We start from the raw sequence: 17,751 nt of genomic DNA on the forward strand, positions 1-17,751 counted from the left end.
TGCAAGAAAGGAACAGCCCGGCTGCAAAGGATTTAGTTCCGGGTTTCTTGCCACTTCAAATAGGTAGGAGAGACGAGAAGAGAAAACAAAACAGTCCTCCTAGTAGACAGCAAGATGAGAGAGAGTTAGACTTGGCGTTGGGCTGGATGGTGTCCCTAGACAACCCCCGCCGAGGTGCACCAGGGTCTTACTTTCAATCCTGCAAAAAGCATGTCTTTGAATGTCTACAGAGCCCTTTAATATCCCAAAATAATCCCAGCCATCCCTCCTGTTAGGAGAACATTATATGGTATCTCTTCTTTTATAATTCAAGTGTACAGGTATAGGCCCACTTCAGAAAATGTCTTTCTTTCAATATCTGCTCTCCAGGGCTGGCTTAAGACGTTTTTGAGCCCAAACAAAAGATGTTGCCCTCTGACACTCCCCACATTCCACATATAGAAGGTGGACCAATATGCACTTGAATCCTTCTTCAACGTCACTTATAGAGGACATGCTTTTCTGCCATCACTGGGGGCAGGAGGCTAATTTGGTGAAGGCTAGGATTGTGAGGGCAACAGCCTCATCCCAGGCCCTGAAACAACATGGCCAAAACCTGAGAGCAAGAAGAGGCTCCGTTTGACACTGCCGGGCAGACTTGTGACAGGACAGAGGCAACAAGGCAGTCCAGGGCTGAGAACAGCGGATGTGCCATTTCTGGATCAGCTGCTTCAGGATCTGGATAAATGGTCCAGTGGCGGGAAAGGAGGAGCGTACCCATGCAGATTGCAAAATGCACTCAACAGCTGCAGCAGTTGCTGCCACTTCTTGCTAGAGTTTAAATTCAACTTCACACATACAACTTTTTGCACTTTCAGTGCTGCTGTTCCTGAGAGCTGTCTCCCTTCCTGGTGACTAAGGCTGCAAATACACTGACAAACTGAATGAAAGCAAATTGGCTTTGTTGTGGCTTGATTCGCAGCCTATTTTACACTTCTGTTCATATTAGGTAGTGACACGGAGACACTGGATTATAGTTACACTGGCCCCTCAAAGCAATGTGGTTTGATTTGTGTTATAGCTCACAATTCCCCTTCCTTTGATCCTGCCTTTTGCTGATCCCTGGCTCTCCTTTTATGGTTCATGGAAAAGCTGGTCAGCTGTTTAATGTGTTGCATGGTGCTAAGGAGGAGGGGCAGTTTTCCCAAGTTCTCCATGACTATAAAGACATACATATATATTGTGGAAACAGCGTACTGTAGTTTGCTTTAGTTCGTCAGAGATATTTCTATTTCATATCAATGTTTATCTCTCTTGTTTTGATCCATTCAGACGTAATATAGTGCTAAATTAGTATAGCAATGTAATGATCAGGTGATCTAGCACTAAACTTGATCACAAAAGCAAAAGTCTGCTTGAAAAAAGTAGAAGCCACCAGCAGCAGAGAGAAAAAAAACCTTTGTGTTAGAACTGGACCAGACTGATTCAAAGTGGCTTTTATATCCCATTATCAGTTTTTCCCCCTTCATGGATTGCTGCCTTGTCGTGGCGAAGGGGCTTGAGTAACTGTGAAGGGAAAGACCAGAAGCTTCGGGTCTTTCTAGTAGAGCCGACTCTCTTAAAGACTTCTAAAATGACACAGACTAGCCCTCCTACCTCCCCTGGTCGTAAGGAAGACCAAGATACCGACACACAGGGGTCAGGAGAAGCACCACGGGCAGGGAAGGTGTCCTGTGCAGTTGATACCAGCGACTTGGAGGAAGCTCTCAAGGGGTTAATGACACCTGGTCCTTATAAGGAAGATTTGGAGGGAAGAGAGGAGGTGGAGCTAAAGGGGGTCGAAGGGGGGCTGGGGGATATAATAATGAGGAGGGATGATATCCCTGGTGGTTGAGAGATGGTCTGGATAGAGGATCCATGGACCAAACGTTGGGAGCAGGTGCGAGTGCCTCGAGAGGAGGCCGAAAGGAGGCGTAAGAGGGGCTTGATGCAAAAACCCTCTTATTGGGGAGAGACGGAGGCTAAGCTCTGGTGTAAGAAGTTATGTGAGGCTAAAGAGGCAAGTGAAAGGGAAAGGGCAGCTAGACAAGCATGGCATATAGAAGAGCTGAAGAAGATGGGCTGCTACCTGGTCCCTGGAGTGCCTCGCCAAGAGAAGGAGACCCTTCGTGGGGCTGGATGGGAGATGAAGAAACCCTACCGTTATTGAGTCCGTTTGACCAAGATAAAAGAGACAAACTGTTGGGGGAGGTCCCTGTTGGACCTTGGGACATTGAGCCTGTTAAAACTGTTTTGGAAACTACGTGGGTGCCCTTGCCTGATCCGGTTTCGGGGCAAGAGATTAAACAAAAATCACCAGTTAACAATGAAGTTCCGTTTGTTCTGTTTAATAAAGAAAAGTTAACAGCAGAGAAGGCGGTTTCGACTCCTTTTTGGGAAGAGCGGGAAGCCCCAAAAATGAACTCTCACAGTAACTCAGTGAAGTTATGGACTATGCTGTGCAGGGCCAACCAAGACGGACAGGTCATAGTGGAGAGTTCCGACTAAATGCAATCCACCTGGAGCAGGAACTGGCAAGCCACTCCAGTATCTTTGCCAAGAAAGCCCCATGACCAGAAACAAAAGGCTAAAAGATATGACGCTGGAAGATGAGCCCCTCAGGTCGGAAGGCGTCCAACATTCTACTGAGGAAGAGCGGAGGACAAGGACAAGTAGCTCCAGAGCTAATGAAGTGGCTGGGCCAAAGCCGAAAGGATGATTAGCTGTGGATATGCCTGGAAGTGAAAGTAAAGTCCGATGCTGCAAAGAAAAATACTGCATAGGAACCTGGAATGTAAGATCTATGAACCTTGGGAAGCTAGATGTGGTCAAACAGGAGATGGCAAGAATAAACATCGACATCCTGGGCATCAGTGAACTAAAATGGACAGGAATGGGCAAATTCAATTCAGATGAGTATCATATCTACTATTGTGGGCAAGAAACCCGTAGAAGGAATGGAGTAGCCCTCATAGTCAACAAAAGAATGCGAAAAGCTGTAATGGGATATAATCTCAAAAATGATAGAATGATGTCAATACGAATCCAAGGTTGACCTTTCAACATCACAATAATCCACGTTTATGCACCAACCACCAGTGTTGAGGAGACTGAATTTGACCAATTCTATGAAGACTTACAACAACTTCTAAAACTGACACCAAAGAAAGATGTTCTTCTCATTCTATGGGACTGGAATTCTAAAGTAGGGAGTCAAGAGATAAAAGCAACAACAGGAAAGTTTGGCCTTGGAGTTCAGAACTAAGCAGGGAAAAGGCTAATAGAGTTTTGTCAAGAGAACAAGCTGGTCATCACAAACACTCTTTTCCAACAACACAAGAGACAACTCTACACATGGAAATCACCAGATGGCTTTCGACACCATCGACCATGGTGTCCTTCTGGATAGGCTGGCTGGGTTGGGAGTTGGGGGCACTGTTTTACGGTGGTTCCACTCCTTCCTGGCTGACCGTGTCCAGAGGGTGGTGCTGGGGGACAGTTGCTCTGCCCCATGGCATTCATGTCATGGGGTTCCTCAGGGCTCGATACTGTCCCCCATGCTGTTTAACATCTACATGAAACCGCTGGGAGAGGTCATCAGGAGGTTTGGGCTGAGGAGTCAGCAATATGCTGACGACACTCAGCTCTACCTCTCGTTTTCCACCAATCCAGGTGAGGCGGTTTCTGTGCTGAACTCGTGTCTGGACCTGATAATGGACTGGATGAGGGTCAATAAATTGAAACTCAATCCAGACAAGACGGAAGTGCTGTTAGTGGGTGCTTCGCCAGACAGGCTGGAGGGCCATCTCCCTGCCCTGAATGGGGTTACACTCCCCCTAAGGGACAGGGTCCGCAGCTTGGGGGTGCTCCTGGACCCCAGTCTAACACTGGAAGCCCAGGTGGACTCGGTAGGCAGGGGCGCCTTCCTCCAGCTGCGGAAACTATACCAGCTACGGCCCTACCTGGACGAGCGGAGTCTCATGCACTGGTAACATCCCGTATAGATTACTGCAATGCACTTTACGTGGGGCTGCCTTTGAAGACGGTCCGGCGACTGCAGCTGGTCCAGAATCGAGCGGCGCGGCTGGTGAGTGGTGTGGCCGCCAGGGAACATATCAAGCCGATTCTGTATAAGTTACATTGGCTACCAGTTGCTGCCCGGGCCCAATTCAAAGTGCTTGTTTTGACATATAAAGCCCTAAACGGCTTGGGCCCTGGATACCTGAAGGACCGCCTCCTTCCATATGAGCCTACCCGGCAATTAAGATCTAGCCAGGGGGCCCTTTTGAAAGAGCCGTCCCTCAAGGAGGTAAGAGGAGGTAGACAAAGGGCCTTTTCGGCAGCTGCCCCCAGACTATGGAATGCCCTCCCGACTGAGATTCGTCTGGCGCCGACACTGATGACATTTCGGCGCCAGGTCAAAACCTTCCTGTTCCAGAAGGCTTTTAACTGAAATAATATTAGCTGTGGGTCCGATGGCAATTTTATATATATTTTAATTGTATTTTAATTGCTACATAACTTTATTGTATTTTAAATGCTGTAAGCCGCCCAGAGACCTTTGGGTAGTGTGGGCGGCATATAAATTAAATAAACAAATAAACAAATAAACAAATAAACAAATAAACAAACAAACAAACAAATAAATAATAATAATAATAATAATAATAATAATAATAATAATAATAATAATAATAATAATAATAATAATAATAATAATAATAATAATAATAATAATAATAATAATAATAATAATAATAATAATAATAATAATGGGCAATACCGTAATCATATTGACTATATTCTCTGCAGCCAAAGATGGAGAAGCTCTATTCAGTCAGCAAAAACAAGACCTGGAGCTGATTGTGGCTCTGATCAACAGCTTCTCATAGCAAAATTCAAGCTTAAACTGAAGAGAGTAGGAAAAAACACTGGGTAGTCAGGTATAATCTAAACTAAATTCCTTATGAATACACAGTGGAAGTGAAGAACAGATTTAAGGAACTAGATTTGGTGGACAGAGTGCCTGAAGAACTATGGATGGAGGCTCGTAACATTGTACAGGAGGCAGCAACAAAAAACATCCCAAAGAAAAGGAAATGCAAGAAAGCAAAGTGGCTGTCCAACGAGGCCTTACAAATAGCAGAGAAGGGAAACAAAATGCAAGGGAGATAGGGAAAGTTACAGAAAATTGAATGCAGACTTCCAAAGAATAGCAAGGAGAGACAAGAGGGCCTTCCTAAATGAACAATGCAAAGAAATAGAGGAAAATAAGAGAAAGGGAAAAACCAGAGATCTGTTCAGGAAAATTGGAGATATTAAAGGAACATTTTGTGCAAAGATGAACATGATCAAGGACAAAAATGGTAGGGACCTCACAGAAGCAGAAGACATCAAGAAGAGTTGGCATGTATACACAGAGGAACTATACCAGAAAGATTTGGATATCCCGGACAACCCAGACAATATAGTTGCTGACCTTGAGCCAGACATGCTGGAGAGTGAAGTCAAGCGGGCCTTAGAAAGCTTGTCTAACAACAAGGCCAGTGGAGGTAATGGCATTCCAGTTGAACTATTTAAAATCTTAAAAGATGATGCTGTTCAGGTGCTACATTCAATATGCCAGCAAGTTTAGAAAACTCAACAGTGGCCAGAGGACTGGAAAAGATCAGTCTACATCCCAATCCCAAAGAAGGGCAGTGCCAAAGAATGCTCCAACTACCGTACAATTGCACTCATTTCCCACGCTAGCAAGGTTATGCTCAAAATCCTCCAAGGCAGGCTTCAGTGGTATGTGGACCGAGAACTCCCAGAAGTACAAGCTGGATTTCGAAGGGGCAGAGGAGCTAGGCACCAAATTGCTAATATGTGCTGGATTATGGAGAAAGCCAGAGAGTTCCAGAAAAACATCTACAGTACTTCTGCTTCATTGATTATGCAAAAACCTTTGACTCTGTGGACTACAGCAAACTATGGCAAGTCCTTAAAGTGCCTGATCACCTTATCTACTATATGTGGGACAGGAAGCAACAGTTAGAACTGGATATGGAAACACTGATTGGTACAAAATTGGGAAAGGAGTACAACAAGGCTGTATATTGTCCCCCTGCTTATTTAACTTATATGCAGAACACATAATGCGAAAGGCTGGTCTGGAGGAATCCCAAACTGGAATTAAGATTGCTGGAAGAAATATCAACAACCTCCGATATGCAGATGATACCATTCTGATGGCAGAAAGTGAGGAGGAATTAAGGAACCTTGTAATGAGTGTGAAAGAGGAGAATGCAAAAAATGGTGAAGCTCAACATAAAAAAAAACTAAGATCATGGCCACTGGTCCCATCACCTCCTGGCAAATAGAAGGGGAAGATATGGAGACAGTGACAGATTTCACTTTCTTGGGCTCCATGATCACTGCAGATGGTGACAGCAGCCCCGAAATTAAGAGACGTCTGCTTCTTGGGAGGAAAGCGATAACAAGCCTCGACAGCATCTTAAAAAGCAGAGACATCATTTTGCCAACAAAAGTCCGAATAGTCAAAGCTATGGTTTTCCCTGTAGTGATGTATGGAAGTGAGAGCTGGACCATAAAGAAAGCCGACCGCTGAAGAACTGATGCTTTTGAATTGTGGTGCTGGAGGAGGCTCTTGAGAATCCCCTGGACTGCAAAGAGAACAAACCTATTCATTCTAAACGAAATCAATCCTGAGTGCTCACTGGAAGGACAGATCCTGAAGCTGAGGCTCCAATACTTTGGCCATCTCATGAGAAGACTCCCTGGAAAAGACCCTGATGTTGGGAAAGTGTGAAGGCAGGAGGAGAAGGGGATGACAGAGGATGAGATGGTTGGACAGTTTCACTGAAGCTACCAACATGAATTTGACCCAACTCCGGGAGGCAGTGGAAGACAGGAGGGCCTGGTGTGCTCTGGTCCATGGGGTCACGAAGAGTCGGACACGACTAAACGACGATCAGTTTTTTAAAGTTAATCAATCAATTTTAATGTTGTGGCAAATCCCAGAGTATTTGAACATGTTGCAACCTCAGAGAAGCACAGATTGACATTTCAAGCAACACTCTGAGATCTAACAACTATAGGGCAGACTTTGTTCTCCCAATACAGTACATCATTGCTGCTACCTCTTCCCAGAATCTGATGCCTGACTGTCTAATGGCAAAGCTTTTCCCTGTACATACTGTGGGAATTCCAGGTTGTTCAAATGTGGTTAATAGAAAATCTACATAGGTCAAATAGGTCTCCCTTCATATATGGTTGTTTGCTTCAAATTGTTCTTGTTTCACAATCACACCTTCCCATTTCTCATTACTTCAAATAACTTTTAAAGAAGGCTGTTACTCTCACAGAGAATCTGAATCCTAGTAATATTTTTTTTTCTGTACACATACTGTACTATATCAGGCATTTAGGATCACGCCTGTTAACACAGGACTTAAACATTGCTGCTGCTTCTGTTATTTTGGGATTGCATGGAACTCCTAATAGTAAGATATAAAACACAAAATAAAATGAGAATGTAACATGAAGGAGAACATCACCATTGTCTGTGCTTTTTTAGGCCAGTGGGAGGCTGCATTCTTCTTTCAAATAAGCATTTGCTAATGAGAAGACTACCCTGGTTCAAATTGATGCCTAGTTACAGCTCCTTGCTTTGTGCTGGCATTGTTAAACTGATTTCCTTCCTTGGCTTTTTCTTTTCATTTTTCTCTGCTTTGTCTTACATTTTTTGTTTGTAAAGCCTGGAGGCACAACCTCTATTTATGATTGACATTAATTGTTTTTAAGTAACAGTATTTGTTTGGAAATCGACTGCTTGGAAGTCAAGACTTCATTTTTAGTCTCTTTAACTAGCGTTGGCTTCTTATACCAAATGTCCACACACACACACACATCTATCTACCCTGTTTCCCTGAAAATAAGCCCTAATCTGAAAATAAGTCCTAGTATGAGTTTCAGGATACAGTACTTGTAGTATAAGCCCTACTCTAAAAATAGCCCCAGTTAAGTGAAACTCCGCCCTCCACCATTGGGCAGCAACCAGAAGAAGATGGCATGACTGTAAATTAAAACATCCCCTGAAAATAAGCCCTAGGTCCATATGCTGTATATATGGCCTATATACACGTGTGTGTGTGTGTATGTGTGTGTGTGTGTGTGTGTGTGTGTGTGTAACATATAAGATCATATGTAAATTTTATAGTGTGAAATAAAATATGAAAGAGTCTGACACTTGTATACAAATTGAGAAAAAAAATAATTCCTGTGTTGCATATTTTGCCTAGACAATCCCTGAAAGAAATTGAACTACAGTAGAACTCTTTAACCAAGTACCCCTTTCAGAGGGAAACATGTTTACTCATTCAGACAAATCTTTGTTATCTGGATAAGAACATGCATTATATATGGTGCAAATAATTTCTTCCCCTTTGCAGTGTCAGAATATAGCCCCATATATAACAATTCTGTTGATAACAATAGAACTATCTATAACTCACAAAGCATTCTTCAAGTTCAAAATAGTCACAATCTTTATTAAATTTATTTTTCCAGCAGATCAGCAATGTAGAATATAGTTGGTTGTTGTGGGTTTTTTGGGCTCTTTGGCCGTGTTCCGAAGGTTGTTCTTCCTAACGTTGGAAAAACAACCTTCAGAACATGGCCAAAGAGCCCAAAAAACCCACAACAACCATTAGATCCAGGTCGTGAAAGCCTTCGCGAATACACAGAATATAGTATTATTTAACAGACAGAGGAAACAGAGGGGCTGAAAGATACAAGTCAGAGACAATGACTTTAATACTTTAAACATTGGATTACAGGAACCCTGCTTGAGAATTTTGGCCTTTATAGATGTAAGAGTTTCTGATAAATTTCTGTAATCCACACTTGTAACCATATTCAGAAAAAAAATATTGATGTAGACTAAGTAATCATGGATTCTATATAGTCAGACTTATGGATCTGTGCAAAATTCTCATCTGTGTTGGCGGAAAGTTCAAAATAAGTCTGACAAGTATGCCTCATTGGATTTCCCCCCCGCAACCCAGAAATGGGCTGTTATTTTAATTCTCTGGCCATTTTTAACACAATTACTAATGATCTCTAACAGATATATACATCACAGAGGCTAGAACACAGCTTTGAATTTTAAATATTCTCTCCTGTACTACTAAAATTCGAACATGTGCACAATATATGAGAGGCTTGCATGTGCTTTCAAAGCATGAAAAAAGAGTGTTATACAAAACTCACTGAATACAATAGAAACAAACTGAAATGGTTCTGGTTTCAACACACGTTGGGCAAAAAGCTTGTTTGTGGAGTCTCTACTATTAATACATAAAATATTAAAATAATGCTCAGTATTATGTGGTGTTTTCACAATCAGTAGCTGGAAGTGAGCTCTATTTGGAAAACATACGAGGCATACTGGAATAGAAGGGAATTTAGGCAATAAGAGATCATAGAATCATAGAAAAGTGGAGTTGGAAGGGGCCTACAAGGCCATCAAGTTCAACCCCCTGCTCAATGCAGGAATACAAAACATATCTGCCAGGTTATCATTTCAGGGTTTTTTTAATGCCTCGTGTTGGAGCACTCACCAACTCCCAAGGTAACTGGTTCCACTGTCGCACTGCTCTAATAGGAAGTTTTTCCTGATATTCAACCGAAATCTGGCTTCCTTTAACTTGAGCACATCGTTGCACGTCCTGCACTCCGGGATGATTGAGAAGAGATCTTGCCCCTCTGTATGACAGCCTTTCAAATATTTGAAAAGTGCTATCATATCACCCCTCAGTCTTATTTTCTCAAGGATAAACACGCCCAATTCTTTCAGCCTTTCCTCATAAGGCTTGGTTTCCAGCCCTCTGATCATCCTTGTCGCCCACCTCTAATTTGTTAGCATCCTTCTTGAAGTGTGGTGTCCAGAACTGGACACAATACTCAAAGTGAGGCCTAACCATTGCTGAATAAAGGGGGACTAGCACCTTGTGGGATTTGGAAACTATACTTCTATTAATGCAGTCTAAAATAGCATTTGCCTTTTTTGTAGCCACATCACACTGTTGGCTCATATTTAGCTTGTGATCTAACTTGTCTTTCTGGCAGTCTGTGGTTTCCGCAAAGCTCTCTTCCAACAAATACTGCATATAAACAAGATGCAAAAGAAGCAATATATGATTCTTTGTGCAAAGGCAGATATGAAACATTGGTGAAGAAGGACTTCAAACCATAACTAGCAATTTTGATGGCGGGGCCAACCTGCACCATTTCCCACCTATTTCATCCTGATGCATGGGCATAAGCCCCAAGAAAGTGAGAACTCAGGGCCCCAAATAATGTTTATACTTTGAAATACAAGTGGACAACGTAAGGAAATGTTGCAGCTTATTTTCCTAATATCGTTTCCCCTAAAATAAGAACTAACCTCAAAATAAGCCCTAGCATGATTTTTCAGGATGCTCGTAATATAAGCCCTACCCCCGAAATAAGCTCTAGTTAAGTAAAACCCTGCCCCACTGTTGTGCAGCAACCAGAAGATGACATGACTGTACTTTGCATAAATGTAGATTGTTGTACATGAAAAAAAAAAAAAGACATCCCCTGAAAATAAGCCCTGGTGTGTTTTTTGGAGCAAAAATGAATATAAGACCCTGTCTTATTTTCGGGGAAACAGGGTATTAACCCATAGATTCATGTCCAGAGGCAAACGCCGAGTTGCCTCCCTCTAGTCAAGGCCCTGTTGTTCAGGCTGCACTCTTTGTGCCCCGCTGGAAACAGTGGGACTCACCGCCTAGTGACTATACGATGGAGCGGTGAGGCGGGCCTGGGTGTGTGAGGAAAATGGAGAGATATAATGGGAGAGGCGGAAGGTTTGGGGAATCTATCTGACCCTGAAGCCCTGCGATTGGCGCTGCGGGGCGAAGGGCCTTGATAACTGGAAGCGGGGTGGGCGGAGGGAGGCCAGACGATGTGGCCGACGATGAGGGCAGGATAGGGCCCCCAGCTAGGATTCAGGAGCAGCGAGGTCGGTAGGCGAGGCCAAACGAGCATGCAGCGCCGCTCGAGGCCTCTCCAGCAAGGAAAAGGAGGCGGATACTGCATGGCCAGAGAGAAGGGAAGGGAAGGGAAAGGCGACCGGCCGAGCGGCCGCTTCCTTGACGGAAAGAGGCGGGCCGCAGGGCAGGGCCGGCCCCAGCATCAGCTGCGCAGCTGCTTTGGACGGAGCCCGGTGGCGTGCGGGAGCGGCCGTCAGCGGCCGTCGGCAGCAGGTGGACGAAGCCGCAGGGATGGAGCCCGCCGCGTCAAGGAGAGGCGGAGGAGAGGAGGAGGAGGAGGAGGGATATTAGCGGTGACGGCTGGCGGAGGGAGGAGACCGGAGGGATCGCGGGCGATCCGGGAGAAGGAGGGCGGCGGCGGCGGAGCCGGATCCAGGCGCGGCAGGGATGGGGAACGCCGACTCCAAGCTGAACTTCAGGAAGGCGGTGATCCAGCTCACCACCAAGACCCAAGTAATAAAAACGGGGCTGGGTGATGGGTGGCGAGGCGGAGGGCACCTGCTCGGGCGGGATCCGTCCTCTCCTCGCGTCGCAGGGGCTGGATCGAGAGGAGGAAAAAACCGTTTAACAGGAGAGGAGGAGGCGGCGGCGGCGGCGGCGGCTTGAGCTTCCTCGGCTCAGGCAGACGAAGAAGGGTTGCTGCGGGCGAGGAGGGCGAGGGGGCTGCCAGAAGGGAGTCCCCGGGGGGGAGGCGGCGGTCGGGACAGCGAGGAGACTGGCCGAAGGAAAGGCGTGGGGAAGGCGGGTGGGGTTTAGTTTCGGGGTTCCCAGATGAATCAGGTGTGTGTGTGTGAGAGAGAGAGGGGGGAGATGGTGGTGCTGGTAGCGTTTCTGAGAGCGATCCAGCCCTGCTGCCGATCGGCACGGGAAAGGTCTTCCCTGTGCAGGGAAGGCGATGGTTATTTCCGAGGCCTCTGGGGGTTTGGCTGCTCCTTCGAGAGGCACAAGGAGACCCCCCCCCCCAGGCAAATCTGGGTTGCCCGCCCTCTCACTGGAACCGCGCCAGCTTTATGTATACGGCTCCTTTCCTTACCCATATGTTACCTCCACAGCCCCACACAAGGTGGCTTCTGATATGGCATCCCCCGTAAAAAGTGCCCGTGCAACCGACTCCATATGTGCCATCTCTGCCTACCTTGAATGTGGGTATAGAGACTCTGTGTGTGTGTGTGTGGGGGGGCTGCGTTACAGCCTTTGGGATTTGGGCCTATTGAGCAGGAAAGGCCTGGTGACTGCAAGGGCCTGGCAGGCATTGGGGGGGGGGGAGTAGTCGAACTCGAAAAACTGGGTTTCCACATGTGGACAGAGGGCCGGAGTATTAGATCTGAGGAAGACTTCCTGTTGGTTCACAGTCACTGAGAAATCTCACCTTGGCAATACTGTGTAGGCACATCTTATGGGAGACCTACCAATCACCATTTGCCACCATAGAAGTAAAAATAGATGTACTTAGGAGCTCAGATCCTTATCTGTCTTTTCAAGTTGTGTGATCATTTAGGGACATGTAGCTCCTTCCTTGATTCCAATCCTCATTGAGGATACATTTAGGTTTATCTTTGATATGCGGTGCTTTCTGGGAAGTTGGGGGGGGAGGAGATAGAAATGGTTATGCTGTGTAAGGACATTGGTGTGTGTTTTATCTTTTTTCACTTAAAACTTAAATGCAGGGATAGGTGCATAAAAGTGTAATGGCGAGAAATTCTGAGGCAGTAACTGGTAGCCTACAATCAAACAGTGGAGTAACTGCTTATTGGCCAGTGAAACAGCTGCCACAACTTTGGAAATGTCCCACACACCAGAGGCAGGTTGTGATACCCGAAGCAGTGCTTACTGGCAAGAAAATAGTAAGAGTGGGGTGTAACTAGATTTTCTCTTTGGATTTGGTGGGTAAAAGCTGAAGATTCTTCATAGCTACAAAAGGCCTTCAAAAATTCTGTTTTTAACTCTGTGAGAAGCTTGATATTCGAATCTTGGTCTTTGTAGTTCTTGTATAAGAATGCTATGTGCCCATAATACAATAGCTGGTGAAATTTTTACAGTAATTTCGCCAACTATTGCAGGAAATATGGATAGAGATACAGTATGTACTGTATTGTAAAGCAGAGTAAGGTGACAATAAACAACTCTACTTGGCACATATCACTTCCAACTGGGATTGTCAGCACAGAGTTCCCTGAATTTAGGCTACTAGGCCAGAATTCCTGGCATCTTATTTATGGAGTTTAACTGAAGGTTATAATATTGACAGTTTGTATTATAAACCACCTTGAAAAATTTCTGATCTGGAAAGGCAACTAAAGAATATATAAAATGCATGCATATCTTTTATAGAAAACTGGATCCTTTTTAAAAATAAGGAACTAGTAGGAATTTTGCATGGTCTTAAATGAGTGATTATTGTATGGTTAATAATAGTCATCAACTTTATGATAATGTACCTTGATGGTAATCCTACAAGTAACTCTTATGTTTATATTGGAAGTTATTTAAAAGTATGTTGACTCTGCTTTTCTGTATGTGCTACATACTATATTTTATACCCTTCCTTCCTTCCAGATTATTTAGAAATATGTACCGGGTTTAAACATCACTGGAAACAACATGAAAAAGTGATAGAGCATTTTCTTTGAGTTCCTAGAACAAATCCTGCTTTTTAGGGCGTTCCTTGCTAAGATGCTTCTGACACAGGTCTTGAATCTGCAAATAATTTATGCAGAAGAATCCTTCCTGTAGTTAGTTACCTGGGGCAGTAACTCTCTGAAATTGAACTATATCCTAGAATTCTTGTCAGACTCACTAGCATAGGGATGCCAACTTCCAGTAGAATAGTTGTGCTGTTTATAATGAAGGAAGGGATGAACAAACACTTAGAATTGGATTTGCATTTATTTTGTTCTCATGGGACAAAAAGGCTTTTTTTCTGTCTACTTCCCCAGAACCTTAGGAATTGGCTCCCAACCTCTGGCTCCTTTGACAGGTATCTAAACTATTGACCTATCAGTGACTATAGGATTGCAGTCTTAGTGTGAAATGTCTCTGTGTTTTATGGCCTGAGTATTGACTTGGTATACAGAAGGGAAATTTATTTTGTTAGTTGTGATCTTTTTAGTTAGTTAATTTGCCTTTCTCCCTCTCTCAGCCCACTGTGATACTTTTTCAGCTCTTCCCAGGTCTAGAGAAACCCTGGCATCCAATCCTACAACTTTTTTTTTACATCCTTGACTTTTTTTATCCCTTCACCCCAGCGCTCAGCCCAATATCATCAGAGTACAGCTGTAACTTCTTTGGACTATGTTTTGCAAAACTTCAGCAGTCGGCACGACCAATTAAATTATAATCTTTACAGTTATTTAAGCTGGAAAATCAGCTACTACTGATGTATCTATGTAAACATCCTGTGTTTTTAGTTCTTGTACAATATCAGATATCTTTCTGGGTAAAGAAATGCATACCCACACAATTAAAAAAAATCCTCTGTTGTTTTAACAAGACAAGCAAAAGGCAGAGCCTTCATGTCTAGCAAGGACAGATAAGTTGATGTTTACATTTGATTGTTGGATCAAAATAAAAATTGCATTGCCTGAAGCTGTTATGTTAAGTGGCTGATTGAATATAATAAGCTTTATTGTGGTGCGTTTATGAATACACATACACAAGCCAACATATATCTGTAGATATTACATAGCTTCTGTGCAGTTTTGGCTCCTAGATTAGGCATCCTTCAGTCTCGAGAGACTATGATAACGTGCTCTGTATGGAATAGCGTCTAGTGTGGCTGAGAAGGCCAATTCGAGAGTGACAATCCCTTCCACACTGAAGACAAATACAATCTGTCCCCTGTCCAGCTCCCTGGTTTGGCTGGTTTCGGGACTGCCTCTTTGCCTTGGCCTGCTGGACAAGGGTCTCTTCAAATTGGGACATGTCATGCTGCACTGCCTGCCTCCAGGCTGAACGGTCAGATGTCAGGGTTTCCCATCTGTTGAGGTCCATTCCTAAGGCCTTCAGATCCCGCTTGCAGATACCCTTGTATCACAGTTGTGGTCTCCCTATGGGGCGATTTCCCTGCACTAATTCTCCATACAGATCTTTTGGAATCTGACCATCAGCCATTCTCACAACATAGACGTTGCTGTTTCAGTAATGTATACATGCTAAAAATTCCAGCTCATTCTATTTGGAACTTTGTCCTGCCAGGTGATACCAAAAATGTGTCGGAGACAACATATATGGAACGTGTTCCGCTTCCTCTCGTGCCGTGCACAAACGGTCCAGGACTCACTGCAGTACGGGAGTGTGCTCAGGGCACAAGCTCTATAGACCTGGATCTTGGTACAGTACTGTATATGCTGTCAACTTCTCATTGAGGCATACATACTCTCTTTGTGAGTCTAGAGAACATGGTAGCTGCTTTGCCAATGCGTTTATCCAGCTCAATATCTAGGGAGAGAGTGTCAGAGATCGTTGAGCCAAGGTACACAAAGTCATGAACAACTTCCAATTCTTGTGTAGAGATGATAATAGAAGGAGGTAAGTCCACGCCCTGGCCCATAACTTGTGTTTTCTTCAGGCTGATTGTTAGTCCAAAGTCTTGGCAGGCCTTGCTAAAACGATTCATGAGTTGTTGGAGGTCTTTAGCAGAGTGGGCAACAACATGTACATTTACTACAATAATATAATCATAGGCAAACTATCTTCCTAAATAGAGTCCCCACCTTTTAGGCCACTCCAGTTTCCATTTTTCCCCTATCATACGTAATCTGTGTACAGTGGTGCCTCGACTTATGAACGTCCCAACTTACGACCATTTCGAGTTGCGACCAGCTCCGGCTGCAAAATTTTGCTTCGACTTGCGGCCGGAACTTCCAGTTATGGGGGGAAAAGGCGGGAAATTCAAATTGCTAACTGTTGGTGGCAAAGAGGCTGCTTCTTTGTAACTCTTTTGCCCCAGCAGTTAGAGAGAGTGGGTCGTCATGGGAGGCTTGGGACTGCCTGGCTTCTGCTTCTGAGTGAGAGAGTGTGTGTTTGTAGGAAGGCTTCAGACTGCCTGGTAAGGTAAGGTGCTACTTTCTGCATTTCGAGTTACGTCCATCTTCTGGAATGGATTATGGTCGTAAGTTGAGGCATCACTGTACATTAATATTCTTGAGCCTTGCTGACTAAAATCTTTGCATATTTGTTGGAGGGATAAGAGACGGTGACTTGATGTAAGCCAGGGGAACCTAATTAACTCAGCAAGGATTTGAACCCAGATTTTCTACATCCAGGTTCAAGATTTTGGATCACTGTATCTTTTAGTTATCATTATCTGAAAGTCTGGCTAACATTCATATAGATTTGGAACAGTGCATCATGACCTTCCTGTTTCAAAGTGTACTCTTGTTTCCCCATACGTATCCTGTTTCCTCAGAAATCTCTCTCAGTGCTGTTTTTCTTTGAACATCATGTAGACAACTGAAATCCAAATTCCTGCTCTTTTTGAAGCTAAAGATAACATTGTTAACACAAAGAGATGTAAAATGTCTCCAGAGAATGTTCACAATAGATGGGATCCTCAAATTATTTGATAAACACAGTCGGTTTCTTTAGACCATGATCTAAGAACAGCAGTATTGGATCATCAGTTTTCCGGTGCTAGGACAGATTGAATTAAATCTCCTACTTTATATCTAATCCCTTGTTTAGCTGATCATTTATATTCTACTTTCTCCCAAAGAAAAATTATAGACTTTCAAAAAAAGTAATATTTAAAGCCAGAATTTGGAAAGTTACTTTGATAAGCATTTTATTCTTATTACTTGTAGCAGTCTTTACTTTTCAAACATGTGTTGTTACCAGTTACATATTATAGTCCAGTCAGGAGGTCAGTGAGGCATGAATGGCTAGAGCAAGATCTCACCTAATCAGGAAGGGCAAGAGTTAGGAAGACCACCAGAAACAGGACAAAAAAAGCGCTTTGCCGACTGATACTACAAATTTAATAAGAATGGTCACAAATATAAACATATTTTAGGAGGCGTATAATCCCATCAAAAGCAGACTGCAGTTAGATGACCCACCTATTTCTGTTCTGTTTAGATTAAGTTTCAGTGTATTCTACCTAATTGTTCCTCTACAGTTGACCAATAGCAGTTAAGGATTTCTAGTGCCTCTCTAGGACCAGATGGAAACAAAAAGTAGAGTACAGTGGCCATCTGCATATTCGATGCGTCTACAGTTGACTTCTGTAGAACTCTTTGCTCAGTGGTTTCAAGTAGGTTTGAACAGAAAGAGTGAGAAGCAAGATGAAAATCTGTAGAATCCTACTGGTCAAGTGGAAAAGCAGTCATCCTACAGCACCACTTCTTGAGTGCAATGTCTTAGGAGTAGGGAGAGACAACCTAGCAGTGGCTCTAATCCATGTCCCATTTGTCACCCAGAGGGTTGACATTATGAATGCTACTAGGACATTGACGAGAACCAGGATTCCCTAATCCTTCTCTTGATGCAAATAATCCATTTCTGTTTCTCTCATGAAATCAAGCTGAAAACCAGACAACAAGGGCGCTCAATAAATAGTTTATTTTCCCCGCCCCAAATAAAGCATTGGTGAGATCTTTAAGACTGACAGATTCAATATGAGGTTTTACAGATTACAATCCCATTTTTCAGACAC

General features: G+C 43.8%; 1 protein-coding gene across 1 annotated transcript in view; it reads left to right on the plus strand.

The window, feature by feature from the left end:
• Nucleotides 1–11,352: 11,352 nt before the first annotated feature.
• HID1 (HID1 domain containing) overlaps nucleotides 11,353–17,751 on the plus strand; it is a 45,189-nt gene continuing 38,790 nt past the window's right edge. The window contains exon 1 of the mRNA XM_072990573.2: nucleotides 11,353–11,552. Coding sequence (XP_072846674.2) covers nucleotides 11,487–11,552 — 66 coding nt within the window. The 5' untranslated portion in view covers nucleotides 11,353–11,486. The remainder of the gene's footprint in view (nucleotides 11,553–17,751) is intronic.

This window comes from Pogona vitticeps, chromosome 2 (assembly GCF_051106095.1).
Source record: "Pogona vitticeps strain Pit_001003342236 chromosome 2, PviZW2.1, whole genome shotgun sequence".
NCBI classification, from domain to species: Eukaryota; Metazoa; Chordata; class Lepidosauria; order Squamata; family Agamidae; genus Pogona; species Pogona vitticeps.